The sequence below is a fragment of the Leopardus geoffroyi genome, chromosome C1, assembly GCF_018350155.1.
Source record: "Leopardus geoffroyi isolate Oge1 chromosome C1, O.geoffroyi_Oge1_pat1.0, whole genome shotgun sequence".
Lineage (NCBI taxonomy): Eukaryota > Metazoa > Chordata > Mammalia > Carnivora > Felidae > Leopardus > Leopardus geoffroyi.
The window spans coordinates 11,997,216-12,015,500 of record NC_059328.1 but is presented as its reverse complement, the minus strand read 5'-3'; the positions used below and the strand labels follow the sequence as shown (position 1 = coordinate 12,015,500).

Below are 18,285 nucleotides of genomic sequence, written 5' to 3'. Positions count from 1 at the left end.
GAACAAGCTCACCACGCCTGTTTCTGTAAAATGGGTCTGATAGCAGTACCCATCTCACCAGGCTACTGAAAAGCAAATGAGACGATCCAGGCACAGCATTGAGCACAAGGCCTGGTGCACAGGACGCGTCCAGGAGACGTTAGCCTGCTGGTACTATTCGTCCACCAAATATTTATTAAATGCTCACTGTGTGCCCATTCCCGTGCTGGGCACTGAGAATAAAGGGATGTGTAAGACCCATGAGACCTGCCCTTGAGGTGCTCACCTAGACAGGGACACAGAAGTAGGAGTCATCAAAGGAAGAAGTACTTAAGGTGGCTTGGAGGAAGGGATCAGGGAGGAAGGCTTCCTGGAGGAGGTGATGCCTGAGGCAAATTGTGAAAGATTCGACAGGGGTTAGGTGGGGAGAAAAGGAAGAAGGGCATTCCTGGTGGTGGAAATAACGTAGACAAAGGGAAGAGGAATGGGCGGGGGGGGGGGGGGGTCAGGGGAATCGCACGTGGTTTGATTGGCTAGATGCACGACATGGGGAGCAGTGAAGCTGTAAGCGTCCTGGGGTCCTGGCCACTACCTGGCCTCCTGTGTTTCCACCATCACTGTACAAGGGCAAATCCACACACATAAGCCAGGAATTGACCCCAGCTCGGCCCCTATGTGACCCTCTGGCAACTGCTTTCTACTCTCCGTGCCTCAGGCTTTATCTGTGACATGGGGATAAGAGTATTAAGCACCTCCAGAGGGTGGTTTTCAGGATTAGAGACCATTCATTCATCTAGTAGTTCAGAGAACATCTGCTAAGACCTACCTGTCTTTTTTCTTTTTTTTTTTTTTTTTTAAGTTTTATTCATTTATGTAATCTCTACACCCAACGTGGGGCTTGAACTCACAACCTTAAGACTAAGCCTCACGTTCCTCCAACTTGAGCCAGCCAGGCACCCCCAAGACCTACCTGTCTTAAGTCCTGGGCATACAGCGCAGAACAACACAGACCCAGTCCCTGCCTTCCAGAACCTCCACTAAATTTATGAGAGTGGTTAATGGGGCAGCTGACTCGGTCAGGTTTTAGTCAGGCAGAAGCACACGTAGGATGCTTACTAAGTGAGAGAGTTGGAGGACGGTAGAGATGATTCGGGAAGAGGAAGCAGCATGTGCAAAGGCCCAGAACAGGGAACGTGGCCCCCCGTGGGAGAACAGGCTCGTGCCGGAGGCTCTTGGCACCAGGTGAGGCCGGAGACAGGTAACTGGGCCTTGAAGGCCGAGGTGGGACTCTTGTGGGTGCATAATTTTCATGCAGTGACTGGCACGTGGTAATAATAACAGTCACTGACATTTACTGAGCTCGTAAGAGATGCATGGCCCTGTTCTAAACACTTTGCCTCGCGTGATCATCCATGATACAGGGATGACTACAGATGAGAAAACTAAGGCTTGGGGGGGTTGAGAGACTTTGCGAAGGCTGCACAGATAGCAAGTGGTGGACTGGGGATGTGAATCCAGGCTGCTATCTCTAGGACCCAAGTTCTGGGAGCTTCCCACGCAGGAGATTTTAATTTTCGCCTTCCACTTTCCTGTCTGCTCCACAGATATGTGCATTGAATACATGTGATATATGTGTTCAGTATGTGCCGTATACGTGTTTTATCATCAGACCCATTGAGTAAATGCCAGTAAGCATGCCTGGGCTGCAATGCCTGGGACCCGCCCACTGTTGTACCTCTGGCCTCCACAGGAGATGGCCGTGTAGGCTTCAAGGACTTCTTGGCTGTGATGACAGACAGCGGGCGTTTCTTCTCCTCCGTGGGTGAGCAGGGATGAGCCCAGAGCAGCGAGAGTTCGGGGAGGGGCCTGGAGGCCGGTGGAGGGTGGGTCTCCGGAGCTGCCAGATGGTAACGACAGACATCATCCCATGTCCCCAGAACAGAGCGCCCTGACGGACACGGCTCCCCCCAACCCCCACACTCTGCTCTTTGAGATCCTGTCCCTGATGGTGGAGATGCTGGCCCTACCCGAGGCAGCCTTAGAGGAGATCACCGAGTGAGTGGGGCTGGTGGCTGGGGGTGGAGGGTCGCAGACCCAGAAATGGCACCTCGTATTTTGACAGCTGATAGTTAGGGTTCCTGGTCGCAAGTGAAAGACACCCAAATAAGACTGGTTGAAGCAAAAGGGGAATATGTTGGCTCACATAACTGATCATGTCTCAGGAATGGCTGGATCCAGGAGACCGGATGATACCATTAAGGCTCGGTCCCTCCTACTCATCTCTGTACACTGGCTCCAAGCTCAGCTAGGCTCTTCTCACAGTGGGAAGGATGGCAACTGGCAGTCCCATACTCACACCCTCCTAGTTTAACAACCTCAGCAGCAAGCAGCAAAATTCTTTCTTGCTCTATCAGCGTCGCGATCTCAGAAAAGGAATGTAATGGAGGCTGCCTGGGGCCAGAGAACCCTAGAGATGGAGGCCTCCCCACGTTTCCAGAGTGGGCTGGTGGGTGGTTAGTGGTTCGTTTCCAGAGCGGGCTGGTGGGTGGTTAGTGGTTCGTCTCAGGAAGGTATGGCTACATACAAACGCAACATCGACACTCAAGGGCTAAAAGCTAAACGTGACAGCAGAATGCCCCAGCTGGTCTCTCTGTCTCCCCACAGGGGCTTGTCCCTGTCGCTGAGACCAGGTCTTGTCCACATGGGGCCAGAGGAGGGGGAATGATAGCAGGCTGTTCCAGCTTAGCAACCCCAAAGATAAAAAAGGTCTTTATCCCCCCAGCCCCTGTAAAGTACTCTAAATATATATAACTCTGAAGAACATACATGTATAATTTTAAAACCAATGAAACAAATTCCCATGTGTCCATGTCCCCAGTTTAAAAATAGATCCTGTCCAATAACCTCAGAGCCCTGTGGGCCCTGCCCTAATCACAAAGCACTCTCTCCCCAAACAAGAACGAATCCTTACTCCCTTGCTTTCTGTTCTTAAGTTCTCACTGCTTGGTTTTTTTTCCCTTTGTTTATCGAAAATTTCAAATATGCAGCAATTGGAGAGAATTTCACACGAATGTTTACATACCCACCACCTAGATCCCAACACTGCCCGTCCGCCATACTCGTTTTATCTGCTGTCGACTCAGCCCTCTAGTCACCCATCCACATTGGGTTTTTTTATTCATTTCAAAATAAATTAGGGTCATTTTCCTCTAAATACTTCGGCAAACATATCAATAACTGAAGATCAATATTTCTCTAGAGGTTTGTTGTTGTTTTTTTTTTTTTTTAAATCCCTTCTTGCGGTATAATTTACATTCAGTGAAGCACACAGATCGTCAGGATCTGGGTCTTGGCAAACGCCCACATCCGGGCAACCTGAACCCCTCTCAAGTTATACAGAACTTTACCATCATTCCGGAAAGGGCCCTCCTGACCCCTCCCAGTCGCCCTCTGAACCCACCCCTGCGCAGGCCATCGCTCTTCTGGTTTGTTTTCCATCACAGATTGGTTTTGCCTGTAGGCAACTTTGCATCAGTGGAGACATACGGTTTGCAGTCGTAGTGTGGCTTCTTGAACTCAGCACAGCGCTTTTGCGATTTGTCCATGTCGTTGTGGGTGTCAGTGTTCACCCCTTTTTAATGCTGAGTGTGTCCCATTCACGAGTCTACCATAGTTGGTTCATCCATTCTTTTACGGATGGATTTCTTTGTTTTGTTATTTTATTTTATTTTATTTTATTTTATTTTATTTTATTTTATTTTAATTTTATTTATTGATTTATTTTTAAATGTTTATTTTTGAGAGAGAGAGAGAGAGAGGCAGAGCGTGAGCAGGGGAGGGGCAGAGAGACACGGAGACACAGAATCCAAAGTAGGCTCCAGGCTGTCAGCACAGAGCCCAACCCGAGGCTCAAACTCACAAGATGTGAAATCAGGATGCTGAGCCACCCAGGTGCCCCCCAACCCTTTTCTTTTTTTAATTTTTAAAATGTTTTTATTTATTTTTGAGAGAGAGAGAGAGAGAGAGAGAGAGAGAGAGAGAAAGAATGAGTGGGGAGGGGCAGCGAGAGAGAGGGAGACACAGAATTCGAAGCAGACTCCAGGCTCTGAGCTGTCAGTCAGCCCAGAGCCTGATGTGGGGCTCGAACCCGCAAACTTCCAGATCATGACCTGAGCTGAAGCTGGACGCTTAACCGACTGAGCCACCCAGGCGCCCCGTATGGATGGATTTCTGAGCTGTTTCCAGCATGGGGTTATAATGAATAAAGCTGCCATTAACATTTTTGTACAAGTCTTTTTGTGGACACGTATTTTTGGTTTCTCTTGGGGGAACATGCAGAAGGGAATTGTAGGGGTTTGTACGTTACTTCTGAGAAATCACCACACTTTTTTCCAAGTGGCGGTACCATTTTACAATCCAACCGACAATATGAGGGTTCCAGTTGCCCCACACCTTGTATAAATTTGGTAGTCGGTCTTCTTTCTGGTAGGTATGCAGTGGTGCTTTCTGATCTTTACTCACGCTTGTTTGTGTTCCTGAATACTTTATTGTTTGGCTTTTCATATTTTTGAACTTTATATGAGTAGACTCATACTGTAGTAAGTTGTTACTTGTTTTTTCTCCTCTACGTTATCTTCTTGTGATGCATCCATGTTCTTGTGTATAACTATTGATCATTGATCATTTTCTTTCTTTCTTTTTTTAATGTTTATATTTATATTTGAGGGAGCTTGAGCGAGAGAGGGGCAAGGAGGGGGGACAGAGGATCTGAAGACGGCTTTATGCTGATAGCAGCCAGCTCAATGCAGGACTTGAACTCACGAACCATGAGATCATGACCTGAGCTGAAGTCAGACGCTCAACCAAATGAGCCACCCAGGCGCCTGATTGTTTATTATTTTCACTGCTACATACTATTATGTATGACTATATCACAATATATTTATTCGTCCTGCTGATAGGCATTAGGACTATGTTCGGTTTCCAGCTATGATAGAAACAGTGTGAATATTCTTGTATATGTCTCCTGGGACACATGGGCAAGAGTTTTTCCCGAGCAGAGGTTTTCAAACTTTTTAGTCAACCTCCCTTTACACTCTTAAAAATTATTGGGGACCCCAAGGAACCCCTCCATCAATATTTTCTACATTTGAACTTAAAACTGAGGGAAAAAACTTCAATACTTATTAACTTATTTAACACTAATAACCCCATTACATGTTAACATCAGAAAACATTTTAGGGGCACCTCGTTGCTCAGTCGGTAGAGTATTTGACTCTTTATCTCAGGGTTGGGAGTTCAAGCCCCATGTTGGGTGTGGAACCTACCTAAAATTTAAAAAAATTAATAAAAAATAACTATATTTTCCAAAAAAAAAAAAGTTAATGAGAAGAATAGCATTGTTTTTTTTTTTTTTTTTTAATTTTTTTTTCAACGTTTATTTATTTTTTTGGGGACAGAGAGAAACAGAGCATGAACGGGGGAGGGGCAGAGAGAGAGGGAGACACAGAATCGGAAACAGGCTCCAGGCTCTGAGCCATCAGCCCAGAGCCCGACGCGGGGCTCGAACTCCCGGACCGCGAGATCGTGACCTGGCTGAAGTCGGACGCTTAACCGACTGCGCCACCCAGGCGCCCCAAGAATAGCATTGTTATACAATATTGCAAATCTCTTCAGAGTCTGGCATAGAAGACAGCTGGATTCTCCTATCTGCTCTGCATTCAATCTATTGTAATATATTACTTTTTAAAACATGTTTATTTGCTTTTAAGAAAGAAAGAGCAAGCAGGACAGGGGCAGAAAGGCGGGGGTGGGTGGGGGGGACCAAGGATCCAAAGTGGGCCCGATGCGCAGCTCGAACTCATGAACATCAGATCATGACCTGAGCCAAAGTCTGACGCTTCATCGACTGAACCACCCAGGTGCCCCTGCAATTTGCTTTAGTTGAAGTATATGAAGAACTCAGATATGTAACTGTAAGAGGGAGGATGTTAATAGCCTTTTCATTTCATATCTACATATCATGTGGATATTTTTTTTGATATGACACCAGACTTGACAAGTGGTAGACGCTTCTGCGATTGCAATGTGAAATCTGAAACCCTATCAATGAACTTTACTATTTTATTTGATATTATTTGAGTTTAATTATTTAAGCAATCTCTACATGCAACATGGGGCTTGAACTCATGATCCTGAGATCAAGAGCCACTCACTCTACCAACTGAGCCAGCCAGGCACCCCTGTACTCTTTAAATAAAAGTCTACTGGTCTGTCTTATAGTTCGAATGGCTCTTCTCCCATGAATGTTTTCCTGACATGCACTGGTTATTTGGAAATACTATGTATCTTCCAAATGTTGATATTATATTCAGTACATATATAATAGACACTAATATATATAGTACAAATATAATCAGTACATATATAATATACACTATTATCACTAACATCAGAAAAGTCTTTAAGTATTAGAAGTGTTGTGTGTGGCTATAGTTGATTTCATTTTCACTGCTATAAATAAACTATTTTGTATAAGAACATGCATATGCCCATATTAATGGATTTAAGTTTCCCCAAATTCTAACTTTTTTCTTGAAAGCTTTAATTCTATCACAGGCAACAAATGCTGTCAGTTTTCCTTGAAGCGATGGGGTAACTTCATCCACTTTTAGAGAAATGTCTGCCCAATACCAAAGGCTCAATAACCATAGTTTGTCTTTCTTTCAAGTAAAAATGGCATTTAATGCCTATGGGAGGAAAAGTTTTTCATTACTGTCTTTTTTTTTTTTTTTTTTTTTTTTTTTGAGAGAGAGAGAGGGAGCATGAGCGGGGAAGGATCAGAAGAGAGAGAGAGAGAGAGAGAGGAGACCCCCAAGCAGGCCCTGCATCAACAGTGCAAAGCCTGATGCAGAACTGTGAGATGGTGACCTGAGCTGAAGTCAGACGCTCGACCGATTGAGCTGCCCAGGAGCCCCTTCCCTTACTGTCTTAAGAGTTTCCAACTGGGACTGACAGAAGATAGATGAACAGGAGTGGGAGCCTAGAGCTGGCTCAGTCGGAAGAGCATGTGACTCCTGATCTCGGGGTCGTGAGTTTGAGCCCCACGTTGGGTATAGAGAGTACTTAAATAAATAAAACTTAAAAAAAAAGATAGATGAACAAGAGAAAAGCATACGACTCTTCTTTATATGTACATGGGTGCCCTCATGAGAAAAATGGAGAACCAAAGGAAAGACTCGGCCCCGAGTGTTTACATCCTAGGTTGAACAGGGACTAGTGATTGTGCGGAAGCAAAGCAACGATAGAGGCGACCGAAGAAAGAGAAGAATTATTTTAACAAGCTCTGTTATGGAGTCCTCTTAGTCAAGGCCCCTCATCTCTTGTGATAAGAATGTTTCTTCCTCCTGGTACAGAGAGGGCACCTGTCACGTGGGAATTTTATCACCTGCTTTTAGAAAGAGAGAGAGAGAAAAAAAAGATCTGAATGTTCTTCTTGTATCTGCTGTTTTTCAAGTGCTTTGAACTAAAATAACCATATGCCGAACTGGCCTGTTTTGCAATGGCATGTGCCCTCAACTCCTTCATTCCCCCCAACCAGAAACTTTCCTGTAAGCTTCCTTTTTTTTTTCTCCCCCTGTAAACTTCATATATTAAAATCTTAGGGGCACCTGGGTGGCTCAGTCGGTTGAGCGTCCGACTTCGGCTCAGGTCATGATCTCACGGTTTGTGGGTTCGAGCACCGCGTCGGGCTCTGTGCTGACAGGCTCAGGGCCTGGAGCCTGCTTCGGATTCTGTATCTCCATCTCTCTCTGCTCCTCCCCTGCTCACACTGTCTCTCTCTCAAAAATAAAATAAAGATTAAAAAAAAATTTTTTTTTTTTTTAATCTTAGTTAGTGGCTAGGGGGAGGAATTCAAGTTAGAAGTTGTGAAGTAAGATATCTGTAAAAGGGGGAGAAAACCAGATTGTAACAAACAGGAAAGAAGAAATCTAAGCACGCCGTCCCCATATTTCACTGGCTCATTCTATCAGTCCTGAGACTATAGGTCAGTTGTTGGTATTCATCCTACTTTGGGTTCGTTGAGCTTCCTGGATTTATAGTTTCTAGTTTTTATCAAATTTATTTGTTAAATGTAATATGTTAGATGTAAAATGTACATTTTTCTTTAAATATTATTTTTATATGCCCCCCTGTCTACTCCTTCTGGGATTCCAATTCCATAGCACTTAAAATTGTTTCCTGGGTGCCTGGGTGGCTCAGTTGGTTGAGTGTCCAACTCTTGATTTGGGCTCAGGTCACAATCTCAGGGTTGTGGGATTGAGCCCAACATTGGGATCTACACTGAGCATAGAGCCTGCTTACGATCCTCTCTCTCTCTCTCTCTCTCTCAAGTAAATAAAAAAGCATTAAGAAAAATTGTTTCCTAGGTCACTGAGGCTCTGATCATTTTGATAATTTTCTCTGTGTGCTTCACTTTGAATAGTTTCTACTGCTAAATGCTCATTTGCTGATATTTTCTTTTGCTGAGTCTCATCTGCTCTTAAGCACATCTGGTGAATTTTTCATTTCGGCTTTTGCAGTTTCATGTTTACATATTTCATTTAGTTCTATTCCATGGTTTTATTTCTCTCATGTTCATATTTCCTTTAAATCCTTGACCATATTTATGATAGCTCATTTAAGGTCCTCTTCTGCTAATTCCATCATCTTTCTCCTTTCTGGGTCTGTTTATATAAACTTCTTTTTCCTTTTTTACTGGTCGTTTTCCTGCTTCTTCTCATGTCTGCTATTTTAATTAATTAATTTATTTATTTATTTTTTAATTTTTTTTAATGTTTATTTATTTTTGAGACAGAGAGAGACAGAGCATGAACAGAGGAGGGTCAGAGAGAGGGAGACACAGAATCTGAAACAGGCTCCAGGCTCTGAGCCGTCAGCACAGAGCCCGACGCAGGGCTAGAACTCACGGACCGCGAAATCGTGACCTGAGCTGAAGTCGGCCGCTTAACTGACTGAGCCACCCAGGCGCCCCTCATGTCTGCTATTTTTAATGAGATGCTGGATATTGGGGCATTTCCTTTATTGAATGTCTGGATTTTCATCTTTTTGTTTTAAAGTTTATTTATTTATTTTGAGAGAGAGCGAGAGAAAGCACAGGGGAGGGACAGAAAGAGAGAGGGAGGATCCCAAGTAGGCTTCTCACTGTCAACGCAGAGCCACCCAGGTACCCCTGGATTTTGTTCTTTAAAGTGTTGAACTGGGGGGCAGGTGGTTAAGTTATTGAGGATAGTCTTCTTTCTTTCAAGGTATTGTTTTATTTTATATTTAATTTTAATTTTATTTTATTTTATTAATTTAATTTAATTTTATCTTATTTTATTTTATTTTATTTTATCTTATTTTATCTTATCTTATTTTAATTTAATTTAATCTTATTTTATTTTATTTTATTTTATCTTATTTTATTTTATTTATTTTATCTTATCTTATTTTTTATTTTATTTTATTTTATTTATTTATTTTATCTTATCTTATTTTATTTTATCTTATTTTATTTATTTTATTTTATCTTATTTTATTTTATTTTAGTAAACTCTACCCCCAGTGTAGACTCACAACCTGAGATCAAGAGTCACAGGCTGTACTGACTGAGCCAGCCAGGCGCGCCTCTTTTAAGGTTTTAAAACTTTGTAAGGGAAGATCCAGAATAGTCTCTACTCTAGGGTTGATTTAGTCCCAATTACTTAAAAGGAGCCATCTAAGACGTCCGCTAATTCCACAGGTGTTCACCAAAGTCTTTCTGCTCTGGCCGTTTGAAACTCGTGTGTCTTTCAGTCCTAGGTAAACTCTCCTCCCTGTTTTTTGTTCTTTGTCTGGCTTCGTAAAAGTTCACGCTACGTGTGTACTGCTCAGGACGCAACCAAAGACTTAAGAGTACCCCATGCATATTTCGGCAACTCTTTCTTTGCCTGGCTCCCCTCTATGATGTTCTGATACACTAATCCCAGGGGCCTCCCATCTTCCCCAGCTACGATGTCTGTCCTCTTACCTCAGTGAATCTACTGTTCTGCTTGGGATACCCTTCCCTCACTGCAGTCCAGGAAATACCTCCAGGCAAAGTTCTAGAGAGATCACCTCATCGGTTTCTCTTCTCTCAGGGATTATAGTCTTGTGCTGCCTGTTCAATATCTGACAAGAATTTCACGTAGTTGGTTCACGTATCTAGTAATTTACTTGAAGGACAAGTTCAGTACGAGTTGTTTCATTATGGCCAGAAACATAATTCTGTTCATTTGTTTTCAATTTTTTTTCCTGTTTTTCAGATTGGATGATTTCTATTGATCTGTCTTCAAGCTTACGAATTCTTTTTTCTGTTTTTCTGCTATCTCCAATCTCCTGTGAAGCCCATTCAGTGACTTTTTCACTTCAGTTATTATACCTTTCAGTTCTAGAATTTCCGTTTGTTTCAGGTCTGTAGTTTCTGTTTCTCTATTCATTAAGATCACATTTTCCTTCAATTATTTCAATATATTTTTAATAGCTCCTTTATTTTGTTATTTTGTTATTTTTTTTTTAATTTTTTTTTTTCAACGTTTATTTATTTTTGGGACAGAGAGAGACAGAGCATGAACGGGGGAGGGGCAGAGAGAGAGGGAGACACAGAATCGGAAATAGGCTCCAGGCTCTGAGCCATCAGCCCAGAGCCTGACGCGGGGCTCGAACTCACGGACCGCGAGATCGTGACCTGGCTGAAGTCGGACGCTTAACCGACTACGTGACCCAGGCGCCCTATTTTGTTATTTTTTTAATATAATGTTTTTAAAATTTACATCCAAATTAGTTAGCATATAGTGCAACAATCATTTCCAGAGTAGATTCCTTAATGCCCCTTACCCATTCAGCCTATCCCCCCTCCCACACCCCCTCCAGTAACCCTCTATTTGTTCTCCATATTTATGAGTCTCCCATGCTTTGTCCCCCTCCCTGTTTTTTTTTTAATTTTTAAAAATGTTTTTATTTACTTTTGAGACAGAGAGAGACAGAGCATGAGCAGGGGAGGGGCAGAGAGAGAGGGAGACACAGAATCTGAAGCGGGCTCCAGGCTCTGAGCTGTCAGCACAGAGCCGGATGTGGGGCTCGAACTCACGAACTGTAAGATCATGACCTGAGCTGAAGTCGGACACTTAACCGACGGAGCCACCCAGGCGCCCACCTGCCCTGTTTTTATATTATTTTTGTTTCCCTTCCCTATGTTAATCTGTTTTGTCTCTTAAAGTCCTCATCTGAGTGGTCATAGGATATCTGTCTTTCTCTGACTAATGTCACTTAGCATAATACCCTCCAGTTCCATCCACATAGTTGTAAATGGCAAGATTTCATTCTTTCTGATTGCCAAGTAATACTCATTGTGTGTGTGTGTGTGTGTGTGTGTGTGTGTGTGTGTGTATATATATATATATACATATATACCACACCTTCTTTACCCATTCATCCATCGATGGACATTTGGGCTCCTTCCATACTTTGGCTATTGTCGATAGTGCTGCTATAAACATGGGGGTGCATGTGTCCCTTCAAAACAGCACATCTGTATCCCATGGATAAATGCCTACTAGTGCCATTGCTGGGTCGTAGGGCAGTTCTATTTTTAGTTTTTTGAGGAACCTCCATACTGTTTTCCAGAGTGGCTGCACCAGCTTACATTCCCATTTAATAGCTCCTTTAAAGCCACCGTCTACTAAATCCAACATCTGGGCTACCTCAAGGTTGCTTCCCATGAGTTTATTTTTATGGCCCTTACTATGGACCACATTTTCCTGTTTCTTTGCATGTCTGATAATTTTGTTCTGTGTCCTGGACATTTTAGATGATATGATTTAGAGACTGGATTCTGTTGTGTTTAGAGACCAACCTCTTCCCTTGATGAGTGTTAATTTTTTGTTTTTGTAGGCAGTTCAATTACTGGCTGATCACTCTGAATTTATGTAGCCTTGGGTTTTGTTTTTTTTTTTTTCTTTGTTATGGCATATTTGTGAAAAGCCTAGGTGTTACCTAAACCTTCTGACTTGGTAGACTCAACTTCCAAACTCTTCTGCCTGTGGATTTTAGTTTTAGGGAAAGTCTACAGCTGACAGAGATCGTCAGACTATTGTCCGCAGGTCACATACAGCTCGCTGTTTTTATAGTTAAACTTTTATCAGAACACAGCCACATCCATTCATCTACAGATAGTCTATGGATTCCTTGATGTGACACACTGGCAGAGCTGAGTATCTATTATCACTCCTGTGATACGAGATTGTCTACTTCTCCTTGTAGTTCTATCCGGTTTTACTTTATATTTCATGTTTGGAATTTTGTATTTCCTGATGAACTGAACATTTTATCATATTCTATGGTAATCATTTGTGTCTCTAGTGATTTTTTTTTTAATCTTAAGGCCTAGTTTTTTAAATATTAATATGGCTATAGCAACTTCCTTTGGTTAGTATTCAACTGACAGAACTTTCTTTATCCTTTGAGTTAATTCTTAAAAACTAATGTGTACATTGTTTAAAAAGCCAAACAGTCCAAAAAGCTTCATAATAAACACTTGTATTTCCCCACACCACTCTTCACCATGCTTCCCACTCCCTGAAGTCTCCCTTATCAAGGCAAATACTTTTTGACTCCTTACTTCTAAATAATATGCTTGTACTACAATATTTTAGTTAGTGATTTTTAGACTCGTATCAATTGATTTCCTATTAATGTATGGATTTAGCTGTCTGATACGACTATCCCCTAAACTCTCCTCTACCCATTCTTTTTTTAAAATTTTTTTTTTCAATGTTTATTTATTTTTGGGACAGAGAGAGACAGAGCATGAACGGGGGAGGGGCAGAGAGAGAGGGAGACACAGAATCAGAAACAGGCTCCAGGCTCCGAGCCATCAGCCCAGAGCCCGACGCGGGGCTCGAACTCACGGACCGCGAGATCGTGACCTGGCTGAAGTCGGACGCTCAACCGACTGCGCCACCCAGGCGCCCCTCCTCTACCCATTCTAATATAATTTTTGAGTCAATCATTTGGGGGGAGGGTTCTATTATTATGGTTATGCAATTTTTTAATAGCTGAGTTTTTTTTTTATTATACTATGATTTCACTTCCTTATCTTTTTAGCTCCTGAAGTTGACAATTGCCTTGATGTTTGTTTTGTACTCATTAATAATTTCTGTGCCTTCTTAGGGTTTCATTTTCTTGGAGGCATGTTCTAAATAATTCCATTCTTCTTATTTTTGGATTCTTTTCAGGCCTGTTGCAGAGTTGTCATCCCGGGAGTCTGTTGTCATCCTAGGTATTCTTCCTTTCCTCTGATTAGGATTCTGTTTGTTAGATTACATTGTCTTACTTTTTCTCGGTTTGCTTAATCTTTCTTGGTTTGTTTGGTTTGATTAAAAAATAATAGGAGGGGCATCTGGGTGGCTCCGTCGGTTAAGCTTCTGATTTTGGCTCACATCATCATCTCATAGTTCATGGGTTCGAACACTGTGTTGGGATTCTGTCTGTCTCTCTCTCCCTCTTTCTCTGCCCCTCTCCCACGTGCACTCTCTTGCACTATTTCTCAAAATAAATGAACTTAAAAAAATAATAATAATGGGAGATGTTTCCCTAGTAACTTTTTTGGGTTAGAAAGGCAGTGATTCGGGGCGCCTGGGTGGCGCAGTCGGTTAAGCGTCCGACTTCAGCCAGGTCACGATCTCATGGTCCGTGAGTTCGAGCCCCGCGTCAGGCTCTGGGCTGATGGCTCAGAGCCTGGAGCCTGTTTCGGATTCTGTGTCTCCCTCTCTCTCTGCCCCTCCCCCGTTCATGCTCTGTCTCTCTCTGTCCCAAAAATAAATAAACGTTGAAAAAAAAAATTTTTTTTTTAATAAAAAAAAAAAAAAAAAAAAGGCAGTGATTCAATAACTGGTGCAGTAATGCCAGCCCTCGAAATGGTCCTATTCTTTTAAGCTATAGTGATCTAATCTACACTTGTCCTTTATGGCAGTTGCAGTACGAATGTGGGATCTCCCTTCACCATCTTCCTTTACCTTTGCTTCTCTTCTGTGTTGGATTGCCTGTTTTCTGTATGTATATATTCTTTTTCTGTTTTTGGTTTATGCCCTCATTTTGGAAGGGTATGTCCTCCAGTAGCTTCTTGAAAAAGAATGCATGGGATGCAGAATTTTTAAGATTTTATGTGTCTGCAAAAGGGTTTATAATCACACATACTGAGCAGTTTAGCTGGGTATAGGATTGTAGATTGGCATATTAGTTCAGGAATAGACCCCAATGCACTATAGTTCAAACAAGATAGTTTATTTCTCTCTTATATTGACAGTCCAGGAGAAGCAGGCAGGAAGACAAGGCTGCCCAGGGCACAACATATAGCTCCTTTCTAACTTATTGTTCCACCATTCCCTAGGTCAATCCTAAGCCAATTTACCAGCAACACATCTTAATTCAAGTCCTTGGAAAAGGGAGACAGGAAGTGGAGAGCAAGCAATTTCCTTTAAAATTGTGACCGAGAAAGTTGCACACACTTTGATCATGTCCTTTTGGCCTCTGTGGGGTGAGGTTATTTTCTGGTTCATCTTTTCACTCAACACGTTGCCTTTTCAGATCCTCGTTTTACAGAGGGGTCCAGATCCAACTTTCACGTGAGGGCTCTGGTATTCAATTTCTATGTTCTGTGTGTGAAGCTCATTAAAACCCCAAATTCCAGGCTCCAGAGATCAGCAGAGGCCCTAGCAGCACCAGCAGCTTAAGCCTTAGGGTTTCCCAACACCAAGTAGCATGCCCACCCCTCACCACTGCCTCAAAGCCCTGGGTGGACTGGCCCTGCCATCTTGCTGCACACGTCGCCCCCTCTTTTTCACACAGCAGGCTCTAGCCCCTCTGGCTTCCCTGCCATTCCTAGAGCCCACTGTGCTCTTTCTCACCTCATGGCCTTCCCACATGCCATTCTGTCTGCCTGAAAGACTGTTTCTCCAGAGATATCCATCTGACTTTCTCCCTCCCCTCATTCTGCTCAAACACCACTGCCTCTGAGACTTGCACCGAGCACTGCAAGCAAAAATAGACCCTCATCACTACCCTACTACCCAGCTTTACTCGCTCTCAGAACACCCACCACTACTGACATGGTATCGTATTGATTTGTTCACGGTCCGACTCTCCCACTAGGTGTGTGCCTAGGTGGTTGATTTTAGAAAGTGAATCCAGGGAGGAGTGACAGAAGGAATGTGAACAGAACGATGCAAGCGTGTGTTAGTGAGTCAACCACCCCCAGGATCTTCTGAGGAGACTGAATGGTGGCTCAGAATTCTGTCAGGAGAACAAAAAGAAACCTGTATCCCTCAGCTGCTAGCTCCTTTGGTCAAGGGTAGACCCCACAGTGGTTTAATTCCCCTGGACTTCTGGGTTGCTTATGTGTCAGAGAAGCTCCAGGTAAGAGGCTTCTGAGGTGAGGCCATGTCAGACTGTCCCTGGGCAAAGCTGCTGAAAATCCACGTGGAAATGGTCACTGCAGCAGTGGCTGGAGTGAGAGAGGGGCTGAGAGAGACTAGGAGGCAGGGGCCTGTATGGAGATCTCTTGCTGCTTTCCCCAAGCACTTAGATGAGCAGCCGGCATGCGGTAAACACCCACTGAATATTTACTGAATGGATGAAAGGTGCTGCGGTCTAGAGGGTAGGCAAGTAGCAATGAGTCAAGAAAATAAAACTCAAATAAAACTCAGATCCGGAAGATGAGCAGGTTAACCGCACAGCTGCCTTGCAGAGCACGTGTACATCGAAGCAAAAATACCAGCGACAGACATCATAGTAACATTTACCAAAGCTCTTTCCATGGGCCAATTTTCTTGAATACTTGATGGGTCTGGTTATTTAATCCTATAACATGAAAACTGACCCGTTTTACCCAGGGGAAACCTGAAGCCCAGAGAAGTCAAGTGACTTGCAGTGACAGGGTAGAGGTAACCACTTCCCTTGAGGGGTGACTGGAACCCACAGCAAGGCAGTGACTTGCCCACAGTCATGAGAAGTCAATGGCAGAGCTGGGACTAAAACCCAGGTCTGCCAACTCCTGGGCTTGTGTCCCTGTCCCAGAGCTGGCCAGACAGACCAGGGGCTCAGAAAGAATGAGTGGGGAGGAGGGGGAACTAAACGCAGCCAGGCTGAGCGGGGCGGACACTGCCTCCCCAGCTATTACCAGAAGAAGCTGAAGGAAGGCACCTGTAAGGCCCGAGAGATGCAGTCGGCCATAGGCCGGCTGCGGTCCCGGAAGAAGCTTCCCTGCAACCCCCAGCAAGCAGACACCTTGGAAGTCCCGGAACGAAGGGTCCTCAGGATCCTGAGCCGGCTGAAGCAGCAGAACTACGGTGAGGGCCTTGGGCATGGTGAGTTCTCCGCATTCCTGCCCGCCTGGCCTCTCCCCGGGCCCCCGCGGCCACACCTCGTTGCTGCGCGACACGGTTGCCCACGTTGGGCCTACCTGTGGGCGGCAGTCAAGGGGCTGCAAATCGCTCCTCCACCTCTAGCTCTCTGACAGGGGCCCCCTGCGCTCTTCCCCCAGGCCTTAACCCTGAGCACATGTTGGTCCCAAGAGCCTCAACTCAGAACGGAGGGTGACTGGCCATCCCAGCTCACCATTTACTGAACACCCACTGGGGTCACTCCCCATGCTGGGACTTCGCACACGGGCTAGAATTTAGCCCTCGCCATCACGTTCACCCCGTTTTACAGAAGAGAACAGTGAGACGGAAGTTTAAGCAACTTGCCCAAGGCCCCACAACTAGCGTGTGTCAGAAAGGGCAGTGTGTACCCAGGTCTGATTCCAAAACCTGTGCCCTTTTCACTGGGCAAGGCTGCCTCCCCATAATCGCAGGTGCCACCGATTAGATCCCTACTGTGTGCCAAGTGATGGGCTAGGAGCTTTCCAGAGTCTCTCCGGGGTACTGACTGGACCGCCGGGACCCATCACAAAGACGTGTCCTCCTGTGCAAGCCGTTATTAGCCCTTACACCGTGCTCAGGATTTAGCCGAGTGCTCCGCGCGTGTTGCCCCTTTAATCAGCTCTGAGAGGTGGGCACCACTGTCACCTCCAGCTTACACAGAGGCTCAGAGAGGTTAAGCGATTTGCCCAAACCCACCCAGCTCATTATGTGGCAAAGGTGGGATTTCAGCTGGGTGGGCCAGCCTCCCGAGGTTGGGCGCGCTCTGGAGCGTTCCCCTCTTCTGACTCCTCCTCCCTTGCCAGCTGCCAATCTGCAGAGCCCCTACGCCCAGGTGCCCTGCATCCCGCTCTATCCGCGGCTGGACAAGAAGATGGCCCGACGGAAGCAGGGCAGCCACTACGTGCTAGATCAGTGTACCCCCACCAGCCTGGGCCCCGACATCCGTAGCCTTTTCTTCCAGTCAGGATCTCAAGGAAGCAGGTGGGTGTCCAGAAGGCAGGGGCTCCAGCCCAGGCCCATCCACCTCCTTCTTTACGAGGCGCTGGCCTAACCCGAGGGGAATCCAGCCTTCCAAGAGAGGATACCTGGGACACTGCTGCTCTAGGGAGGAAAAGGGGGAAAGGACGGAAGCAGTAAGAAACGAACCTTTGTTTGGACACTGTGTGCCACGGCGATCGTGCCTGTCACAGCACTTACGCCTTCCTGTGCCCAGACTCAGCGGCACATGCTGTCCTTCTCTTAGGCTGGCACCGCCTGCCTTCCCCACACAGGGGGTTTAGCTCTCAAGTCCTTTGCCTGCGTCCGACTCCCGTGTTAAGAGCAGTAGGCAACAGGGACTGCTGGGTGGAGGGAAGCTTCCCCCACCAGTCCCCTTCCAGGCACTTTGGGGGTAAAAGAAGTCTGGACTTGCAATCAGGCCCCCGAGCCTGACTGCTTGGCTCCATCGCTTCCCAGGGAAGGCCTCCTCTCCCCTGGGACACGTGGGGATGGCTCGTTTCCTCCCACCCTTCTCGCCTCTCTCCCTAGGGAACACAACTCAGAGAGCCGCAAGTGGCTCAGCTCTGTGCCAGCTCGAACCCACTGACCTACGGAGTCTACTCGGGGCAGCTGCTGTCCAAGGCCTGCAGATGGACAGGTCGTCAGGCAGGTACTGCTGCTGAGTTTTGCTTTTGTGGCCTGGTAAGCCAATAAACACCGAGAACCTCGGCCTCTGCGTCTGGCGCCAGGGAAGGCCCCCAGGCTTTCACCCCTCCACTCGGCTCTTGGCCTGCAGGGCCCTGGCTTCCCCCAGGCTTGGGACACCCTGAAACGAGACACACCTCA

The 18,285-nt window shown here is 45.2% G+C and overlaps 1 protein-coding gene and 1 long non-coding RNA gene across 2 annotated transcripts in view; one reads left to right on the top strand and one right to left on the bottom strand.

Annotated features, from left to right (window-relative positions):
- The window catches only part of LOC123597256, a 7,122-nt gene extending 5,324 nt beyond the window's left edge, over nt 1-1,798 (bottom strand). The window contains exon 1 of the long non-coding RNA XR_006712050.1: nt 1,715-1,798. This is a non-coding gene — a long non-coding RNA (uncharacterized LOC123597256). The remainder of the gene's footprint in view (nt 1-1,714) is intronic.
- The window catches only part of SPATA21 (spermatogenesis associated 21), a 25,564-nt gene extending 7,396 nt beyond the window's left edge, over nt 1-18,168 (top strand). The window contains exons 7-11 of the mRNA XM_045475795.1: nt 1,730-1,801; nt 1,917-2,034; nt 16,211-16,386; nt 17,265-17,442; nt 17,989-18,168. Coding sequence (XP_045331751.1) covers nt 1,730-1,801; nt 1,917-2,034; nt 16,211-16,386; nt 17,265-17,442; nt 17,989-18,046 — 602 coding nt within the window. The 3' untranslated portion in view covers nt 18,047-18,168. The remainder of the gene's footprint in view (nt 1-1,729; nt 1,802-1,916; nt 2,035-16,210; nt 16,387-17,264; nt 17,443-17,988) is intronic.
- The last annotated feature ends 117 nt before the right edge of the window (nt 18,169-18,285 follow it).